Here is an 18880-nt window from a genome sequence, read left to right on the forward strand (position 1 = left end):
TGGAGGAACCCACGAGTCACATCCAGAACCCGTGTTACTCGTGTCTGGAGACGTTTTGACCTTTGCAGATGAACCTTTAATAACTCTTTTGAACATGATTTAATTGCAAAACAACTACACGATTATGATTTCATCACAGAAAAACTGAATTCAGGGTGTTGAAAACAACATTGACTTCATTCAATGTCTTGAACTCACAAAACCTGAAACTTGGTTGAACTATTGTTTCTGTAAAATGAAAACATGCTTTTCTGTGTTTGGATGTAAATACATTTATGTTTTAACTGTACGTGGTTCCCTTTTAAATAAAGATGTATATATATATATATATATATATATATATATATATATATACATATATATATATATATATATATATATATATGTATATATATATATATGTATATATATATATATGTATATATATATATATGTATATATATATATGTATATATATATATATATGTATATATATGTATATATATATATGTATATATATATATATGTATATATATATATATATATATGTATATATATATATATATATGTGTATATATATATATATGTATATATATATATATGTATATATATATATATATATATATATATGTATATATATACATACTATATATGTGCGTGCGCGCGCAACAGATAAAATAAGTGTTCTGTGACATAGAGCAGAACACAGTGTGACCATTGTGCTCTTTGTGTGCTTTTACGTCGTGTCGGATGAAAGCTGCACTATAATTGATCAATTGACATCAAAGTCAAAGAGCATCCTGATGGATCTCATTATTCTGCTTTAATTCAAATAAAAATAAATAATGTAGGCTTGATATATTCAACCAAAAGTCAGAAACAATACATATAAATAGGATTTGGCCACTTAGTTGGACATGAGTCGCAGCATAAAAGACACACTGGCTAGTGATGAGCCTGTGCATGCAGACAGAAACTAAGCCTGGGTGAGACACGTTGCTTCACAGTGACAGCAAAGTGAGGACACACCTTCAGTTTTATACCTTTATTAAAGTAGCAGCAGTATAAACTAAGAGTACATCTTGACATGACAGAGCAACAATTGTTCTTCCCTCATGACTGAACTGCCTGTGAGCAAGGCCTTTGGCCGGGTTGCTGGCTGCAGTGAAGCTGCTGGACAGCTGGCCCGGGTTAGGGTTAGGTTTGGTTTAGGTCAGGGTTAGGTTTGGGTTAGGTTTGGGTTAGGTTAAGGGCAGGTTTAGGTTAGGTTAGGGGCAGATTTGGGTTAGGGTTAGGGTTAGGTTAAGGGCAGGTTTTGGTTAGGGTTGCATTAATTACATTACATGTCATTTAGCTGAGGTTTTTATCCAGAGTGACTTATAATAAGTGCATTAAACCATGAGTACGAACTCAGATCAAGAATCAAGAGAGTACAATTTATTTTATTGGGTTCAATTGAATTAATGTAAAGACACCATTGCATTCTGCTTAAAAACAATTTAACATGTTCAAACAACCCAATATAAAAACTCTTTTGGCTAATATGGAATAGATTGTGAAGTTTGACGGTTCATTTCAATGTTCTATGTTGCACAAGGGAACACGTTGCACAGTTGAGCGTTCCATGGACAGGAGAACAGTCATGAGGAACATGTGTGTGCTCGTTTGTTTGGTGAAGCCGGGCCCTGCAGCATCCATCGCCCTGTGGGCCAGTGCAGCAGGTATTGCTCAATGGCACTTAAGATTAGCACTTAAGGAGGATTGTGGGCGTAAAAAAAGGGAAGGAAACTGAAAGCTTATCAGTTTAAGTTTAACAGAAGATCACTGAGCAGGGACACTGAACATAGCCAGTAGCTAGTAGGGGGGGTGTTGTGCAGAGGGCTAAGATAGCCAGTAGCTAGTAGGGGGCGTGTTGTGCAGAGGGCTAAGATAGCCAGTAGCTAGTAGGGGGGGTGTTGTGCAGAGGGCTAACATAGCCAGTAGCTAGTAGGGGGAGTGTTGTGGAGGGTAACATAGCCAGTAGCCAGTAGGGGGCGTGTTGTGCAGGCTAACATAGCCAGTAGCTAGTAGGGGGGGGGTGTTGTGCAGAGGGCTAACATAGCCAGTAGCTAGTAGGGGGAGTGTTGTGGAGGGTAACATAGCCAGTAGCCAGTAGGGGGCGTGTTGTGCAGGCTGACATAGCCAGTAGCTAGTAGGGGCGTTGTGCATGGGGCTAACATAGCCAGTAGATAGTGAACCCTGTATATAAGTTGTGAGTGAGTGGGTTGGGGGCTGTGCATGTTTGAGGGGGAGGAGACTATGCAGAGAAGTCTAACACAGTAGCTTTGATAGACTTTGACAGGTTGAACAGTTTTATGGCTGTGGGATGAATGATTTCCTCAGCCTATCGGTTCTGCATGACAGCGAGCGCAGTCTGCAGCTGATCACACTCTTCTGTTGCATGATGGTACCGTAGAGTGGATGGTTTTTATTGTCCATGATGGTGAGCAGTTTGGTGAGGGTCCTTTTGTCGGCGACTGAAGTGATGCACTCCAGTTTAGCACCGACCACAGAGCCAGCTTTCTTCACCAGCCTGTCCACTCGCCCTGCATCCTTCTTCTCAGTGCTTCCTCCCCAGCACACCACCGCATAGAAGAGGACGCTGGTGACGACAGACTGGTGACACATCTCGAGGAGTTTGCTGCAGATGTTGAATGACCGCAGCCTCCTCAAAAAGTACAGCCGGCTCTGCCCTTTTTTGTAGATTAAGTCTGTGTTGGCAGACCAGTCCAGTTTATTGTCCAGAATTACCCCAAGGTACTTGTATGTGCCTACCACCTCCACATTGACCCCCTCAATGGAGACTGGTAGCACGGTCGGTTTAGACCTGCGTAAATCCACCACCATTTCCTTGGTCTTAGCGGTGTTGAGTCGAAGGTGGTTGAGTTTGCACCATTGCACAAAGTCCTCCACCAGGCTCCCGTACTCCCCATCCTGGTGATCCCTGATACACCCCACAATTGCAGCGTCATCCGAGAACTTCTGCATGTAGCAGGACTCTGTGTTGTAGCAGAAGTCAGAAGTGTGCAGGGTGAACAGAGCAGGAGAGAGCACAGTTCCCTGTGGTGCTCCGGTGCTGCAGACCACAGTGTCTGACAGGCAATCCTTCAGTCTGACAAACTGTGGCCGCCCTGTCAGATAATTGGTAATCCATGATACGAGATGATCATCCACGCCCATCCGCAGGAGCTTGCCTTCCAGTCTGAGGGGTTGTATGGTATTAAAAGCACTAGAGAAATCAAAGAACATGATTCTCACAGCACTTTTCCCCTTGTCCAGGTGAATATGCATCCTATGTAGCAAGTATGTGATCGCGTACCGTCCACTCCTACCTTCTCCTGGTATGCAAACTGTAGTGGGTCCAGTGTGTGTCGTACCTGAGGTCGGAGTATGTGCAGTAGCAGTCTCTCCATCGTTTTCATTATGTGTGATGTGAGTGCTACCGGGCGGAAGTCATTAAGTTCAGTTGGGTGGGGCTTTTTGGGGACAGGGACCAGGCATGATGTCTTCCAGAGTGTAGGAGCTCTTCCACGACGGAGACTAAGGTCAAAGATGTACAGGAGTGGCTCACCCAGTTCAGCTGCGCACGTCTTAAGCAGTCTAGGACTGACTTTATTCGGGCCTGTAGCCTTCCTGGAGTTAAGTCTCCTCAGCTCCGCTCTCACCTGGTCTGCTGTGATGGTAGGGGGGAGGTGCGGGTTGGAAGGGAGTGGGTTGAGTGGGAGGGGGAGGGGGGGCACTGACTCTTTGTTCCTCGAAGTGTCTGCACACTTGTGTAAATGAATATGAAACATTCATGTGACCCTAACCCAAACCGTAGCGGCACAGAGAGACGTTCACTGACAAAGACCAGGGGTAGTCTACAGTGTGAAGTACAAGAGAAAGTGGTCAGCGAGGCGGAACATTAGCTCCAGCAGGGGGCAGCACTACGACATGAAGGATCGCAGCTGCCGCAAAACGTCAGAGGAGAAGAAGAAGAGGAGGAGGAGGAGGAGGAGGAAGAAGAGGAGGAGGAGGAGGAAGAAGAAGAAGTAGGAGAGGAGGCGGAACAAGAAATCAGTAATCAGCTGTCAACAAAGTGGCTAAAGTGTAAGCAGCGGATGAGAAGGAGGTAATTGTTGAACAGTATCTCATTAACAGCCACTAAGTGTTGTTGTCTCTCGGCGGCTGAGTGTGTCTGTAACGGAGCTGCGGAAACACACAACTTCAGCTAGCTAGCTGGCAAACTGCGTGTAGCTCGCTCACTAGCGGAGCTAGCTGTGGAGATACCGTAGCTAGATAAACATGTAGCTAGCCAGCTAACGTGTGCTTGTATTAAAGCAATGGTTGGTTCGGAATCTACTGGGAATCACACCAATGTTATTTCCCCTGAGCAGATCAGCAGCCATCCGGTCAAAGCTAACGTCAGCCAGAACACTATTGCTCGTTGTCCTCAATGTTGACGTGCGTTACAGCCACAAGCCCTCCATTGTTACAGTGAGCTCGACAGACAGCTGACGTCAGACGCCATCATCATCGACGTGTCATGTTTTCAGCTAGTGTGATTGTGGTCATTTTTAAATGCCAGTGAAACTCGATGTGTTTATTACTGAACTGTAATCTCGACTGACGGTATAAGAAGCTAACAGCAAGCAATCTCTCACATGTGGGCTCGCGAGCTAGCTGGCTGTTGTGAGGACTGTGTTTATCCATTTCTCCCCCATGTTCATTTCCTCCACAGATGCTGGGGTCGTGTGTCCAGCACTGAGCGGTGTCCTGCCTGCGAGCTCTGACTGAACACGGCCTCCAAGATGCCGGCCGTCTCCACCGGGGTCAAAGACCTGCACCTGTCCACGTCTCTGGGGGAACTCAATAAAAAGGCTGAAATTAAGCCGGACAAGACGAGCACCAGAAGGTACCGTCACGTTGATTTGTGTACTGGTATCAACCCGATATGGCATCCAGTACAAACCCACTGGTAACAGAGTCTTTAAGTGAGGCCAGCGAGATGTGTTAACACACCAGAAAAGGCCCCCAGTTAGGTCCTGGATATTGCAATGATGGTAGTAAAACGATGTTTTGTTTAATTTGCTTAATTTGCTATGTTGCAGCTATGTTCACAGTGCCTGTAAAATCTTCAAGGCGGCAGAGGAGTGTCGTCTGGACAGAGACGAGGAGAAGGCTTATGTGATGTACATGAAGTATTTAACTGTATATGACATTATCAAGAAAAGACCAGACTTCATACAGCAACCGGTATAGTTGATCATTGTAAATGCGTATACTTTGCATGTAGAGTCTTGCTGTGTAAATGTATTAAGACTGGGTTGTTTCTATGTCATCCCACTCTATTCCAAGGAGTATTTCATGACCATGCTTGGGACAAACAGCTTTAAGAAAGCCATTGAAGAAGCCGAAAAGCTCTCTGAAAGCCTTAAACTCAGGTTAGAGAATTGTCTTGGATTGTCCCCAAGTTAATAACGCGAAAGCTGTAAGGTAGCATATGGGACTTTTGTTAGATTTTACTCTGCTAATCTCTACATTTTATCAGGTATGAGGAAGTCGAGGTTCGAAAAAAACTCGAGGAGAAGGAGAAACAAGAGAAGAAAAGGAAGGAGGAGATCACAGAGAAAGATGGCAGTCGAAGCTCTCCAAAAGTCTCATCAGCAAACAAGGACAGCAAAAAGGTAAGATGTGCTGTTATGGTATCTGCATATTAAAACCTATTCACATGAGCCGGACACACGATTTCAATGGAATTATACACTCGCTAAGTTTACTCATTTTTACATCTGTATGCCAGCAACACTACTGGTTTCATTTACACATGTACACATGTCATTGTTGAAAGTTATACTGTGTTTATAATGTCATGTGATGTCAAATCAACAATCCCATATTAACCAGGTGATTGTTGTGTGTCAGGTGAAAGGAGAACAGAATGAAAAGAAGACTGAATTCAAGAATGCAACCTCGAAAGGTGAGCAGAATAATACAAAGTCTGAGAAATATGTTCTCCTTTCTGAGGGGAGGTCACACTAGAAACCTTCATTATGTTTAGTCCTAAACCCAAGATGTCTTTACTTTTTGTGTGTAATTGAATTACTTTATCTGGCAGTGGCAGCTGGTGGGATTTCAGCTGAGGGGCTTTTCCAGATGATGAAGGACCAGACGATATCAATAATTGTCATGGATGCCCGCAGCCACAAGGACTTTGAGGAGTCTCGCCTTCATGTGCCGGGCCAGACGTGCGTCAGCGTCCCCGAGGAGGCCGTCAGCCCGGGGTGAGAGCACAGGGTGTGCTGCGTGACCTGACTCTGAATGTGCAATTTGTTATCTGGTTTTGGAGGATAATATTATTCTATTTTGTTTATTTTTGTTGCCTTGTTTTTCTATTCCCTCTGTTTTTATCAATGTTAAACAGTATTTAAACAATGTTAAACAATGAGAGAGAAAAAGTCCAGTTTCTTAAACCTGACCTCTTGAACTGGTCTGTCGTGACTCTTTAGAGTCATTGTGAGTCAGATTGAGGCAAAGCTGCCGGAGATGTCCAAAGAGCATTGGCGGAGGCGCGGCGTTGTGGATTATATTGTCCTCCTGGACTGGTTCAGTTCTGTCACTGACCTCGCACTCGGCACCACCTTGCAGAGCCTCAAAGATGCCCTCTACAAGGTAACTCAAGTGTTGTTTGTGGCCATTTGTGCACGTGTGTGTGTGTGTGTGTGTGTGTGTGTGTGTGTGTGTGTGTGTGTGAATAACACACCATAACCTTCCTGTGATAATAATCTAATAATGATGTTTTTGCAGTGGGACAACGTCACCGTCCTGCGCAGTGCGCCGCTGGTGCTGGAGGGCGGCTACGAGAACTGGCTGTTGTTTTACCCCATGTACACGACCTACGCTCACGTCCGGCCCCCCCGACAGAAGACTCTCAGCGCCCCCCCCCGGTGTGAGTGTTACAGCTCGTGCACGCCGCTCGTTGTGTTCATGCAGCTGCTTTTTAAAATAAATTACAGCAGCAAATTAATCACATAAAATGAGCCTAATTTTGTTTCAGATGTTTTTCTAAATGTAAAAACTATCTTGTCTCACACCTCCTCTTTGGGTTAGTGGTATCTTTAAATCAACGGTCTGGATGTTTTGAACAGTGAACTTTAGCTACCCATCGCTGGAGGAGCCAAAGCCCCCGGCCCCTCCCCCACCTGAGGCGGCGCCCAGGCCTCAGGAACCCTCCGCTCCCGCGCTGCTGAACGGGTTTCCACCAGCAGAAGCCCCCACATCGGAAACATCCGTGGTTACCGACAGGCTGCCGGATGCTTTGGATTCAATCGTCACGGGCGACACAAATTCTGGGCCAGACTTGAGTCTGAAGGGCCCTGCAACAAGCAAGGCTTTCCCCCAGGTATTGTATCTCCCCTGATAGCTATCACACTTTGAGAGAGGACTCTAGTGTGATAAAGTTCACTCATGCTTTGCTTCATCCTCCTTTTCTCTTGTCCCAGTTTGACCGTACCAAGAAACCCTCCGTCCGGCTGTCGGGCCAGAACGGGTCAGCTAAAGACTCTCTGCCGAACAGCCCGTTTGTCCCCGACCGCTCGGGCAAACCGTCGCTCATCACCAACACGTCTCTCTCTAAAGAAGAACAAAGCCAGATCCACTCTGAGGCGGTGGCAGGGATGGAGAAGGCGAAGCAAGAGCAGGAGAAACGCAACCAGGAACGTCGTGTGGAGGAAGAGAAACGGGAGAAGGACCAGAAGGAAAGGCTCGAGAAGGAAGATGAGGAGAATGGACCTCAGGAGAAAAAGAAACTGGAAAGGCAGAAGGCCGAGGAAGAGGAGGATAAAGAGAACAAAGTGTGGAACGGGAAAGAGAGGAGGGGGAAGGATCAGAACTCGGACACGCCCTCAAAGAGTATGTCTCTGGACTCCCCTGCTCCCAACCACCTCGTTAATGACATTAAGGTGAGTCCTCTTGTCTTCCAGAGCTTTTCTTTTGCCTCTTTGTGACAGTGTAGAGACAAACTGGACATAGAAACAAAGTCCCAAGGCAACAGAAACATTAAATGCATTTAGAAAAGACCATTTAAACCATGAGACCACAAGTCCAAAAGTCCACACACTCTTCAAACATAAAGCCATCAACCTGATCACATGATCTGGAGGATTAAAAGCTCCGTTTTGTCCCGTGAAGCTGAGGACCAAAGTAAGAAAGACTAGAGCCCAGAAGACAGTTCTTTCTAGAGATAAAACATTGAATGAATGATTTCAAAACTTTGGCTGCTCACACTTCTTCTTCTAAACCTTCGTTACCCAGAATGACGTTACAAAACCACTAAATGCAGTTGGGTGTCACTTCAGTTTCATTTGTATGTTTTCTCTCTCTTGCTCACCCTGACCTGCGTCACTGCCAGTCAGAGTGAACATCGACATATTATAAACATTTGATGGATAAAAAACAACAAATGTGCAGCAGTTAGGGCTGTTGTTCTTTGTATGTTCTCAAATGTGTTTTCTTTGTAAAAATTCACAAACACAAGAATGTTGGTCTCTTGTTTTATGGTAAACACCTGAAATCCATTTTGTTCCTCTTGTCGTCACCATTGTGTGTCGAGCAGCTTCAGGTGAAGATGTGTGTGTTCCTCCCACAGAGGGAACCTCTGACCCGGGCCAGGAGCGAGGAGATGGGTCGCAGTGTCCCAGGCCTCCCCGTCGGCTGGATGAAGGTACCAGATGTTTAAATCTGAATCGTCTTGAGTCTTTTGCTGGAGTTGGAGATAGAAGTGTGTGTTGGAATTGAGAAATAATGATTTCCTTAAGCCGCCCCCCTGATATTCTCTTTCTTTTCATGTTCACCCCTCCATCTTTGTCTAGTTCCTTGACACGGTGACGGGGACGTACCGATACTACCATTCCCCAACCAACCGTGTCCACCTGTACCCTCCGGAGGTCACCGTTCCCCAGACGCCGCCCTCCACGCCGCCGCCGGCCAAACAGAAACCGCCGCAAGCGTCTGAGCCGGACGGCAGCCGCGAACAAGAGCGGGAGCAGTCCAAACTGAAGCGCTCCTACTCCTCCCCCGACATCAGCCAGGACCTGAGAGAGGAGGCCCAGAAGAAGGCGGCGGCCTCGACGACCACGTCCTCTGCTGCCGTCATACCCGCCATCAACAGAGAGACCAAGTAGGCAGATGTTTCTGTTTCATTCCACAGGACAAAGCCTCTCGAACCGCTGTCTCGCTCTCACTGGGTGGATCCCTGTGGACGTGTTGCGTCTGCTGCATTGTGCTGCTCTGTCTTTCAGGCCTCCCAGTAAAGTCTACTCTAAAGTGGAGATTGTACGGCCGTCGGCTGCCAAAATTCGCAACCTGAATCCTTCGTTTGGAGGTCTGGGTGCATCGCTGACCGGCCTCCGTAACCTGGGCAACACGTGCTACATGAACTCCATCTTGCAGTGTCTGTGCAACACGCCGGCCATGGCGGAGTACTTCAACAACAACTACTACATGGAGGACATCAACAGGTCAGGGCCCAGCTCGTACTTCCTCTAGAGAACCACGCCGAGGCCAGTAAGTGACCTCTGGTCCTCTTCCAGGTACAACATACTGGGCCACAAAGGGGAGGTGGCGGAGGAGTTTGGCGTGATCATGAAGGCGCTGTGGGCCGGTCTGTACAAGTGCATCAGCCCACGGGACTTCAAGATCACCATCGGGAAGATCAATGAGCAGTTTGCTGGCTACGAGCAGCAGGACTCCCAGGAGCTGCTGCTGTTCCTGATGGACGGGCTCCACGAGGACCTCAACAAGGTAAAGACATGGAGACGCTTCCACGTGCTGCAAGAAACATTGGCAACTAAACGTCCTCACGACGTGCATAGTGAATGAAGAATGTGTGGCTTGTCTTACAACCCCTGTATGTGGTGCACATATGCTGTCAACTATTAAATCTTAGTATTTTGTCATTTTCCTTCTGTTTTTTCACCTGGTTTTCTTTTTGATGGCACATTAGAGAGTAAGTAAATAGCTGTGTGTCCTCTGCAGCAGTGTGTGTGTCTGCATCTGTCAGAACCTCTGTGCATGGAGACCAAGACATGCCTCATTGCCTGCTACTGGTTTTACTTCATGTGCATTTCTAAAGGGACGAGGTGAATAGTTAGACGTGTTCTGCTCTCTTGAACATCAATACCGAATTATTTTAGTGTTTTAAAGACCTTTTTCCCAGTGAAGGCAACACATGCTGCCAGCTCTTTTAGAGGAGCTCTGAGATACTTTGGCGAGTGTGTCCACCTGCAGATGAGTCACAGTAACACATTCACCACAATTTAATGTCAAGCTTTTCACTCAGGGTTATGCTGATGTGCACTTCTCATGAAACGCTCCATTTCATCACATCCCTTTTGTCTCTGTCTTCAGACCAGATCAGTCGGTCTAATTAATGAGATATTAATTAGAAAGGGTTTACCTGCCTCTCATATCTTCCTACATATCATAATTTGAGTGATTTGGCTGAAATGCATGCTAATGAAGCTGAAACGGATTAGATGGGTTCATCATTCAGATATTTAGTCTGTTTTTCTAAACGCTAGCTGCGATATTGTAATCGTTACCACTGTGCTATGTCTCTGCGTGAGTCGTGAAGCTTTTGCTAACTCCCGAGGCAGTAGCTGCTTGATGTCTCTCCGTCTCTGGCGTCAGGCGGACAACAGGAAGCGGTACAAGGAGGAGGAGAACGACCACATGGACGACCAGACGGCGGCCGACTTGGCCTGGAGCAAACACAAGCTGCTCAATGAGTCCATCATCGTCGCGCTGTTCCAGGGCCAGTTCAAGTCCACGGTGGAGTGTCTGACCTGCCACCGCAAGTCCCGGACATTTGAGACCTTCATGTACCTGTCGCTGCCTCTGGCCTCCACCAGCAAGTGCTCCCTGCAGGTCAGACGGCTCTTTTAACAGCTTCAAACTGGTCCTGTTTCTTTTGTATTCCTTTAGTCTTCGCGCGACATTCGTCAGTTATGGCTGAACTACTGACACATCTGTTTGTTTGGCTGCGCCTCTGAGGCTGAAGAAGTTTCTATGTATGAAAAGCCAAAGTTACTTTGTCAACTGATTCGTTGTCTGCTTCCTGGCAGGATTGTTTGAGGCTGTTCTCCAAGGAGGAGAAGCTGACGGACAACAACAAGGTGTTCTGCAGACACTGCAAGGCCCACAGGGACTCCACCAAGAAGCTGGAGATCTGGAAGGTCCCGCCCATCGTCTTGGTGCACTTGAAGCGGTTTGCATTCTTCACTATGTCCTCTGAGGAGCTTGTAGACACACGCTCAGTGTGAGGAGGTAGGACGAGCGTGTTCCTTCAGTCCCACTTGAAGTCTCTCCTTCTTTCATGAACTCCGCAGCTTCTCGTACGAGGGCCGCTGGAAGCAGAAGCTGCAGACGGCGGTGGACTTCCCTCTGGACACGCTGGACCTGGCCCAGTACGTCATTGGACCGCGACAGTCCCTGAAGAGATACTGCCTTTACGGAGTTTCAGTAAGTACAAGTGTTTATGTTGTGAAGGGTGTTTCCAAAAATTACATGAATAATTATGTCTTTATGTAGGTTTTTTATACAAAGGGTAAAACTAAATGACTGGAAATGCTACAGAAGAAGTTAAGAGACTGAAACAAAATCTAAAAACAAGAATAGAAACATTTAAAAGGACAAGAGATACCAGCAACAGCACAGACTAACGTTTATGTATAATATTGTTATGTAGTTATGTATTGTTATATCTCCTACATCTCCCCAAATCCTGTCAGTGCTTTGGTCCACACACACTGAGAGAATCAGCCAATAAGAAGCGAGGAGACCAAAGTTTAGAGACAAACACCTTGAGGGTTGAAGCTGAGAGACAAACGCATGAACAGAAGACGTTAGACCTGCTACAGACCTGCTACAGACCTCTTAGAGACCTGCTACAGACCTGCTACAGACCTCTTAGAGACCTGCTACAGACCTGCTACAGACCTCTTAGAGACCTGCTGCAGACCTCTTAGAGACATGCTACAGACCTGCTACAGACCTCTTAGAGACATGCTACAGACCTCTTAGAGACATGCTACAGACATGCTACAGACCTCTTAGAGACATGCTACAGACCTCTTAGAGACATGCTACAGACCTGCTACAGACCTCTTAGAGACATGCTACAGACCTCTTAGAGACACGCTACAGACCTGCTACAGACCTCTTAGAGACATGCTACAGACCTCTTAGAGACATGCTACAGACATGCTACAGACCTGCTACAGACCTCTTAGAGACATGCTACAGACCTCTTAGAGACATGCTACAGACCTTCTACAGACCTCTCAGAGACATGCTACAGACCAGCTAGAGACCTGCTACAGACCAGCTACAGACCTCTTAGAGACCTGCTACAGACCTCCTTTTTCATCAAATACAAAATGAATGATTTCACTTTTTTAAGCTCCTATTCCAAACCACAGCAAGAAAGGATTCAAACCTCACGACGATGTGCTAACGCGTGCTAACGCGTGCTAACGCGTGCTAACGCGCTTCTTTCCCACGAGCAGAACCACTACGGGGGGCTGGACGGAGGCCACTACACCGCCTACTGCAAGAACGCCCTCAAACAGCGCTGGTACAAGTTCGATGACCACGAGGTGAACGAGATCTCCACCTCCTCCGTCAAGTCCTCCGCCGCCTACATCCTGTTTTACTCCGCCCTGTGATGGAGCCGTCGCAACCAGGAGAGAATACTCCACCGGAGCCGCTGAGGACCGGCTGCAGGTTCACGCTGCAGAAACACAGCGCTTCAGCTGCTAGAGGACTTCACCCGACACAACATGCGTCTGTTCGTATCACTGACTGTCTGTGACTAACCAGACGCTCCTTCACTCTTCTGGACGCTCGCCGTCGGCTGAAGCCGCTTCAGATGCTCTTCTCTTCTTCTGTTGCGCTCGCTGTGGACCGAGCAGCTGGTGTCCACGCCGGGGTTAACTGTTCCACACTTACGATGCTGATGTTGCACATTCACACATGTAAATACTGGAGGGTTAGGGTTAATCTGTTAATCTGTTAATCTGTTAAGTGACCAAATGACTTTTCCTGAAAGTAGCAGCCATCATAATATCACCATATCCATGAGGACAAACTGTGTTTTAGGGTTCAACTCTCTGGCCTTCTGAAGCTTATCTTAAAGGGGTTAAACTGTGACTGTTTGCATTCTTTGATGAGGGACTTGAGATTGTTGTTTATTAGCCACACTCGCACAATATGCACTCAGTTTAAGTTGTTTCAGAAGGACTGTGAGCGCTTCAGAGCAACACGGATGCTGAGAGGAAACGCTTCCTGCTTCTATAAAGTCTGTCGTAGAAAGTGTTCTGGTAAACATGTAACTCTTCACATCATTATATTCAGACAAACTATTTAGAGGGAAATGACTGCGATTCCTGCTCTGAACGCTTCCAGGAGTAATTTAGATTTGTGTGATTTGGTCTGAGTTCAGTACTGAGCCAGGAGAAAATGAAGACTTGTGTCCGCGATGACATCATTTTGAACATTTGCTGCCTGACGAGAGCAGGAAGTTAACCCTTAACTGCTGACGCGTCTCTGGAGGAGGATTGGACTTCCTGAGTGAAGCTGTATTGCCAAGCATGAGATCATCTGCTTTTTCTTTTTACTTGTTGATTTTATTTCTTAATGCTCTAAAACAACTCTTTCAGATATAACCATTGTATTAACCTCAAACAACTGCTGACTATTTATTAAAACGGCTTCAAACGACTGTTTGTGTCTCATTGAGTGAATCAGCGGATTGAACCTCTGTCAACGTTTCATGTCTTGGTTCTGAGGCTGGAAGGAACAAACGGCCCGTGAACTCGGGCGCGGCGTCTCTTTGGCGTGTGAACATCTCGTTGGCGTGTGGAGCGTCTCGTTGGCGTGTGGAGCGTCTCGTTGGCGTGTGGAGCCTCTCGTTGGCGTGTGGAGCGTCTCGTTGGCGTGTGGAGCGTCTCGTTGGCGTGTGGAGCGTCTCGTTGGCGTGCGGAGCCTCTCGTTGGCGTGCGGAGCCTCTCGTTGGCGTGCGGAGCCTCTCGTTGGCGTGCGGAGCCTCTCGTTGGCGTGCGGAGCCTCTCGTTGACGTGCGGAGCCTCTCGTTGGCGTGCGGAGCCTCTCGTTGGCGTGCGGAGCCTCTCGTTGGCGTGCGGAGCCTCTCGTTGGCGTGTGGAGCGTCTCGTTGGCGTGTGGAGCGTCTCGTTGGCGTGTGGAGCGTCTCGTTGGCGTGCGGAGCGTCTCGTTGGCGTGCGGAGCCTCTCGTTGGCGTGCGGAGCCTCTCGTTGGCGTGCGGAGCCTCTCGTTGGCGTGCGGAGCCTCTCGTTGGCGTGCGGAGCCTCTCGTTGGCGTGCGGAGCCTCTCGTTGGCGTGCGGAGCGGCGTGCGGATGCAGAGCAGCGGGCCGGCGGCAGACTGAACGAAGCCGTCTGGATCCTCTGACCGCTGAGGCACAGCGCCGTGTGGCGACCCGAGTTCAGGTGGCCGCTGTGGTTCTAGAGGACGGACAAAGAATAGAAAAGACAACTCCATTGGCCCAGAATGTTTTAGTTCATGCTCATATCAGGCTGTGGTTTCATTGTTGTTTGCTTCTGCCGTCAGATCTATCAAGACCTCACAAAACCACCGAGAAAAACATCCGACAGAAGCTGAAAAGTGACCGACATCTGGGACTATAAAGATGAACGATGTCGTGCACGAACTCAACACTTCACAACACAGTCCTGTTGTAAAATACATAACGACATAAACATAAATACACACTCGCCTCCACGAGAAAAATAACAATGAATGGGTATAGATTTTGGACACATTCAGTAAAATCACTCGTCCAAGCTGCGTGTGTTCACATAATAAAATGCGTCAAAAGATAAAACAGCTTCCGGATTTAAATTATCAGGAGTTACTTTAATGCAGCCTCATCTAACTTAATAATATAATATAAAAGCTGTTGCTCGTACTGTGTGTGTGTGTGTGTGTGTTGACCTGCTTTCAGGTGAAACGGACACTTTGACTCATGAGAATCTGCTCTTGAGATCCACTGTCGCCAGGCGACTGTCTCGGCGACGTGCCGCCGCCTCGCTGCATCTCAGGGCGCGTTCTTGTGATTTCAGAGGTTAAGAGCTGAAGACATGAATATGTTTCATGCTGTTGAAGAAACCAGTATAATATGTGAATAAAATAGTAAAACAGGCACATATAGTCAATGCTTTAATCTAGAAGACAGACTATTCACGTATGTGTGGACAAAGCTGTCATTTCTGAATATCTTTTAATCCCATTATTCCATTTAAAAGGTGCTTTGACATTCGTGTGTCCATGAGGGATGAAGTCGTTACTGGCTCGTGTACTGTGATTACTAGATTTAGATTAAATGATCATTTGAAAGACTTTAATGAATGAAGAACATGAAGTCTTTTTCTTCTTGACTGTCATTAGGGATAATGTTCTTGTTTTACAGAACTCTTTGAACATTGAGGCAGAATCACTGGAACCAATCAAGTCTGCACAATTTTAGACAAATTATTCAGTTTACATTTTGTGTTTCGACGAACACGTTTTTGCTTCGACGTCTCCTTTCGGACCAGACGGTCTTTAGAAGCCTTTACTTTGCCTTCAGCACAAAACAAGAAGCCTCCCTCGTTGTTTTGTCTGATTAGCATCAAAGTGTTTAAGTTTATTTGATCTATTTTCACCCGTAAGAGAAGTAACATCTTCAGAGGATGATATGACACCAGCAGTACATTTCTGACCTGCACACACACGAGTAGACAAACGTAGTCTTCGGGCTGGTTTCTCCACACTGAAAGGACTATCGCTGAGGTTCTTTAAGCTCTTTTGCATAAATCAAATACACTTTCAAGCTCAAAATATGTTAATCCATTAATATCAAATATCTTCTTTCCTTCAGTACGCCCTTTGAGCTTTCTGCGCCTTCTACTTTAAGATCCACTCATTTACACACAGGAAACATTTCCACTGTTCCTGCTTCACTGTCAAGTGGCTCCAACACAACAAGCACAGCAGAGGACGGGATTCTCTCAAGTAAGACATATGCAGGTGATATTATGCAGTGAAACACAAATGACCTTCTGAAAACACAGGCCAGCCCCTCACCTGACTCTTTCTTTCCTCTTTCCTTCCTTCCTTCCTTCCTTCCTTCCTTAAATCACCATACCCATAATTGTTGTGCTAATATTTAAATTGTCAGTCTGTTGAGCAAGAAGAAGCTTCTTCTGCAGGAAACAGCTGTCAGTCAAAACCACATTAACTAGGGATCCTTTAAAAATGATGATGATGATGATGATGATGATGGGCTGGAGTATCTGTGACTTTGGCAGTAAATAAAGCTCCTAAAGTGCAAGACCCCGGAGATAAGGCCTATTTATGAAAGTACTTTGTGTTCTGACTTTAGTATCCAGCTCCCTGCACGACGCCGAGCAGCGTCTCGTTGAGCTGATGCACGTCGGCGGCTTCGTCTCCACATGATTCAGCCTCACTGCCAGACATTCCTCCAGCTGCGCATCGCCTCTTTACGCTGGTTCAGTTCTCTCCACAGGAGGAAGCCCTGCAGAAGTGTTCCAGGAAAATGGAATAGCAACGATGACCTTGAATTGGTAGCCCACGCCTCGGATGTAAAGCTGCTTGTCCGAGTGTTCCCTGATTGTATTTTTAACCTGACCGGCCGGGGAGACCTCAGAGAGAATACAAGTGGCAGTCAGGAGGAGGGAAAGACTCGGCAGAGTTGCAGTGGCAACTTGCAGAAAGAGTGGGAGGACGGTGATGAGGAAGCCTGCTGACATCAGAAGCACCGAGAGCGAAACACTGAGAAGCTGCAGGACACAGATGAGGCGTGTTGAAGGTCATGCAAGCACACAAAATATAGCACACATTTTGACCTACAACTATTCTTCAGGCTCTTGTTTGATTGGTCACCGCAGCTTCCATCAGTTTTCCAGCCGGTTTAATCTCTTCTGAGGACTCTATCGTCACCGAGAGAGCCAGAACAGCAGCGCCTCCTTTGTTTCCCAGCAGGACGGAACGGCGGCGAGAAGCAGCTGCAGCTGGCGATGGAGACGACCATCTAGTTACCATCTAGTTACCCTCTTGTTACCATCTAGTTACCATCTAGTTACTCTCTAGTTACCCTCTAGTTACCATCTAGTTACTCTCTAGTTACCCTCTAGTTACCATCTAGTTACCCTCTAGTTACCCTCTAGTTACCATCTAGTTACTCTCTAGTTACCATCTAGTTACCATCTAGTTACCATCTAGTTACTCTCTAGTTACCATCTAGTTACCCTCTTGTTACCATCTAGTTACCATCTAGTTACTCTCTAGTTACCATCTAGTTACCCTCTTGTTACCATCTAGTTACCATCTAGTTACTCTCTAGTTACCCTCTAGTTACCATCTAGTTACTCTCTAGTTACCATCTAGTTACTCTCTAGTTACCCTCTAGTTACCATCTAGTTACTCTCTAGTTACCATCTAGTTACCCTTTAGTTACCATCTAGTTACCATCTAGTTACTCTCTAGTTACCATCTAGTTACTCTCTAGTTACCCTCTAGTTACCATCTAGTTACCCTCTAGTTACCCTCTAGTTACCCTCTAGTTACCATCTAGTTACTCTCTAGTTACCATCTAGTTACCCTCTTGTTACCATCTAGTTACCATCTAGTTACTCTCTAGTTACCATCTAGTTACCCTCTTGTTACCATCTAGTTACCATCTAGTTACTCTCTAGTTACCATCTAGTTACTCTCTAGTTACCATCTAGTTACCCTCTAGTTACCCTCTAGTTACCATCTAGTTACTCTCTAGTTACCATCTAGTTACCCTTTAGTTACCATCTAGTTACCATCTAGTTACTCTCTAGTTACCATCTAGTTACCCTCTTGTTACCATCTAGTTACCATCTAGTTACTCTCTAGTTACCATCTAGTTACCCTCTTGTTACCATCTAGTTACCAACTAGTTACTCTCTTGTTACCCTCTAGTTACCATCTAGTTACTCTCTAGTTACCATCTAGTTACCCTTTAGTTACCATCTAGTTACCATCTAGTTACTCTCTAGTTACCATCTAGTTACCCTCTTGTTACCATCTAGTTACCATCTAGTTACTCTCTAGTTACCATCTAGTTACCCTCTTGTTACCATCTAGTTACTCTCTAGTTACCATCTAGTTACCATCTAGTTACTCTCTAGTTACCCTCTAGTTACCATCTAGTTACCCTCTTGTTACCCTCTAGTTACCAACTAGTTACTCTCTTGTTACCCTCTAGTTACCATCTAGTTACTCTCTAGTTACCATCTAGTTACCCTCTTGTTACCATCTAGTTACCATCTAGTTACTCTCTAGTTACCATCTAGTTACCCTCTTGTTACCATCTAGTTACCATCTAGTTACTCTCTAGTTACCATCTAGTTACCCTCTTGTTACCATCTAGTTACCAACTAGTTACTCTCTTGTTACCCTCTAGTTACCATCTAGTTACTCTCTAGTTACCATCTAGTTACCCTTTAGTTACCATCTAGTTACCATCTAGTTACTCTCTAGTTACCATCTAGTTACCCTCTTGTTACCATCTAGTTACCATCTAGTTACCATCTAGTTACTCTCTAGTTACCCTCTAGTTACCATCTAGTTACTCTCTAGTTACCATCTAGTTACCATCTAGTTACTCTCTAGTTACCCTCTAGTTACCATCTAGTTACCCTCTTGTTACCCTCTAGTTACCAACTAGTTACTCTCTTGTTACCCTCTAGTTACCATCTAGTTACTCTCTAGTTACCATCTAGTTACTCTCGAGTTACTCTCTAGTTACCATCTAGTTA

General features: G+C 46.1%; 1 protein-coding gene across 1 annotated transcript; it reads left to right on the forward strand.

The window, feature by feature from the left end:
• The first annotated feature begins 4000 nt into the window (after positions 1–4000).
• Positions 4001–13777, forward strand: usp8 (ubiquitin specific peptidase 8). Its single transcript, XM_068599457.1, has 19 exons — positions 4001–4129; positions 4739–4912; positions 5109–5253; positions 5356–5441; positions 5549–5684; positions 5923–5977; positions 6116–6281; positions 6507–6669; positions 6805–6946; positions 7146–7399; positions 7500–7958; positions 8645–8719; positions 8868–9175; positions 9297–9515; positions 9588–9798; positions 10687–10923; positions 11121–11263; positions 11385–11517; positions 12564–13777. The coding sequence occupies exons 2-19, from the start codon at positions 4809–4811 to the stop codon at positions 12720–12722; spliced, it is 3195 nt and encodes a 1064-aa protein (XP_068455558.1). The 5' UTR covers positions 4001–4129; positions 4739–4808; the 3' UTR covers positions 12723–13777.
• Positions 13778–18880: the final 5103 nt, after the last annotated feature.

Source organism: Clinocottus analis, unplaced genomic scaffold (genome assembly GCF_023055335.1).
Source record: "Clinocottus analis isolate CAN_PGR_092001 unplaced genomic scaffold, fCliAna1.0.p SCAF_47, whole genome shotgun sequence".
Classification (NCBI taxonomy): Eukaryota; Metazoa; Chordata; class Actinopteri; order Perciformes; family Cottidae; genus Clinocottus; species Clinocottus analis.

What these genes read in the sequence shown, in the direction of transcription:
- usp8 (XM_068599457.1), top strand. Translation starts at nt 4,809, where the DNA reads ATGCCGGCCGTCTCCACCGGGGTCAAAGACCTGCACCTGTCCACGTCT. An exon ending in ACCTCGTTAATGACATTAAG is followed by an intron (nt 7,959 to 8,644) that starts GTGAGTCCTCTT and finishes TTCCTCCCACAG; the next exon opens with AGGGAACCTCTGACCCGGGC. An exon ending in TACATGGAGGACATCAACAG is followed by an intron (nt 9,516 to 9,587) that starts GTCAGGGCCCAG and finishes GTCCTCTTCCAG; the next exon opens with GTACAACATACTGGGCCACA.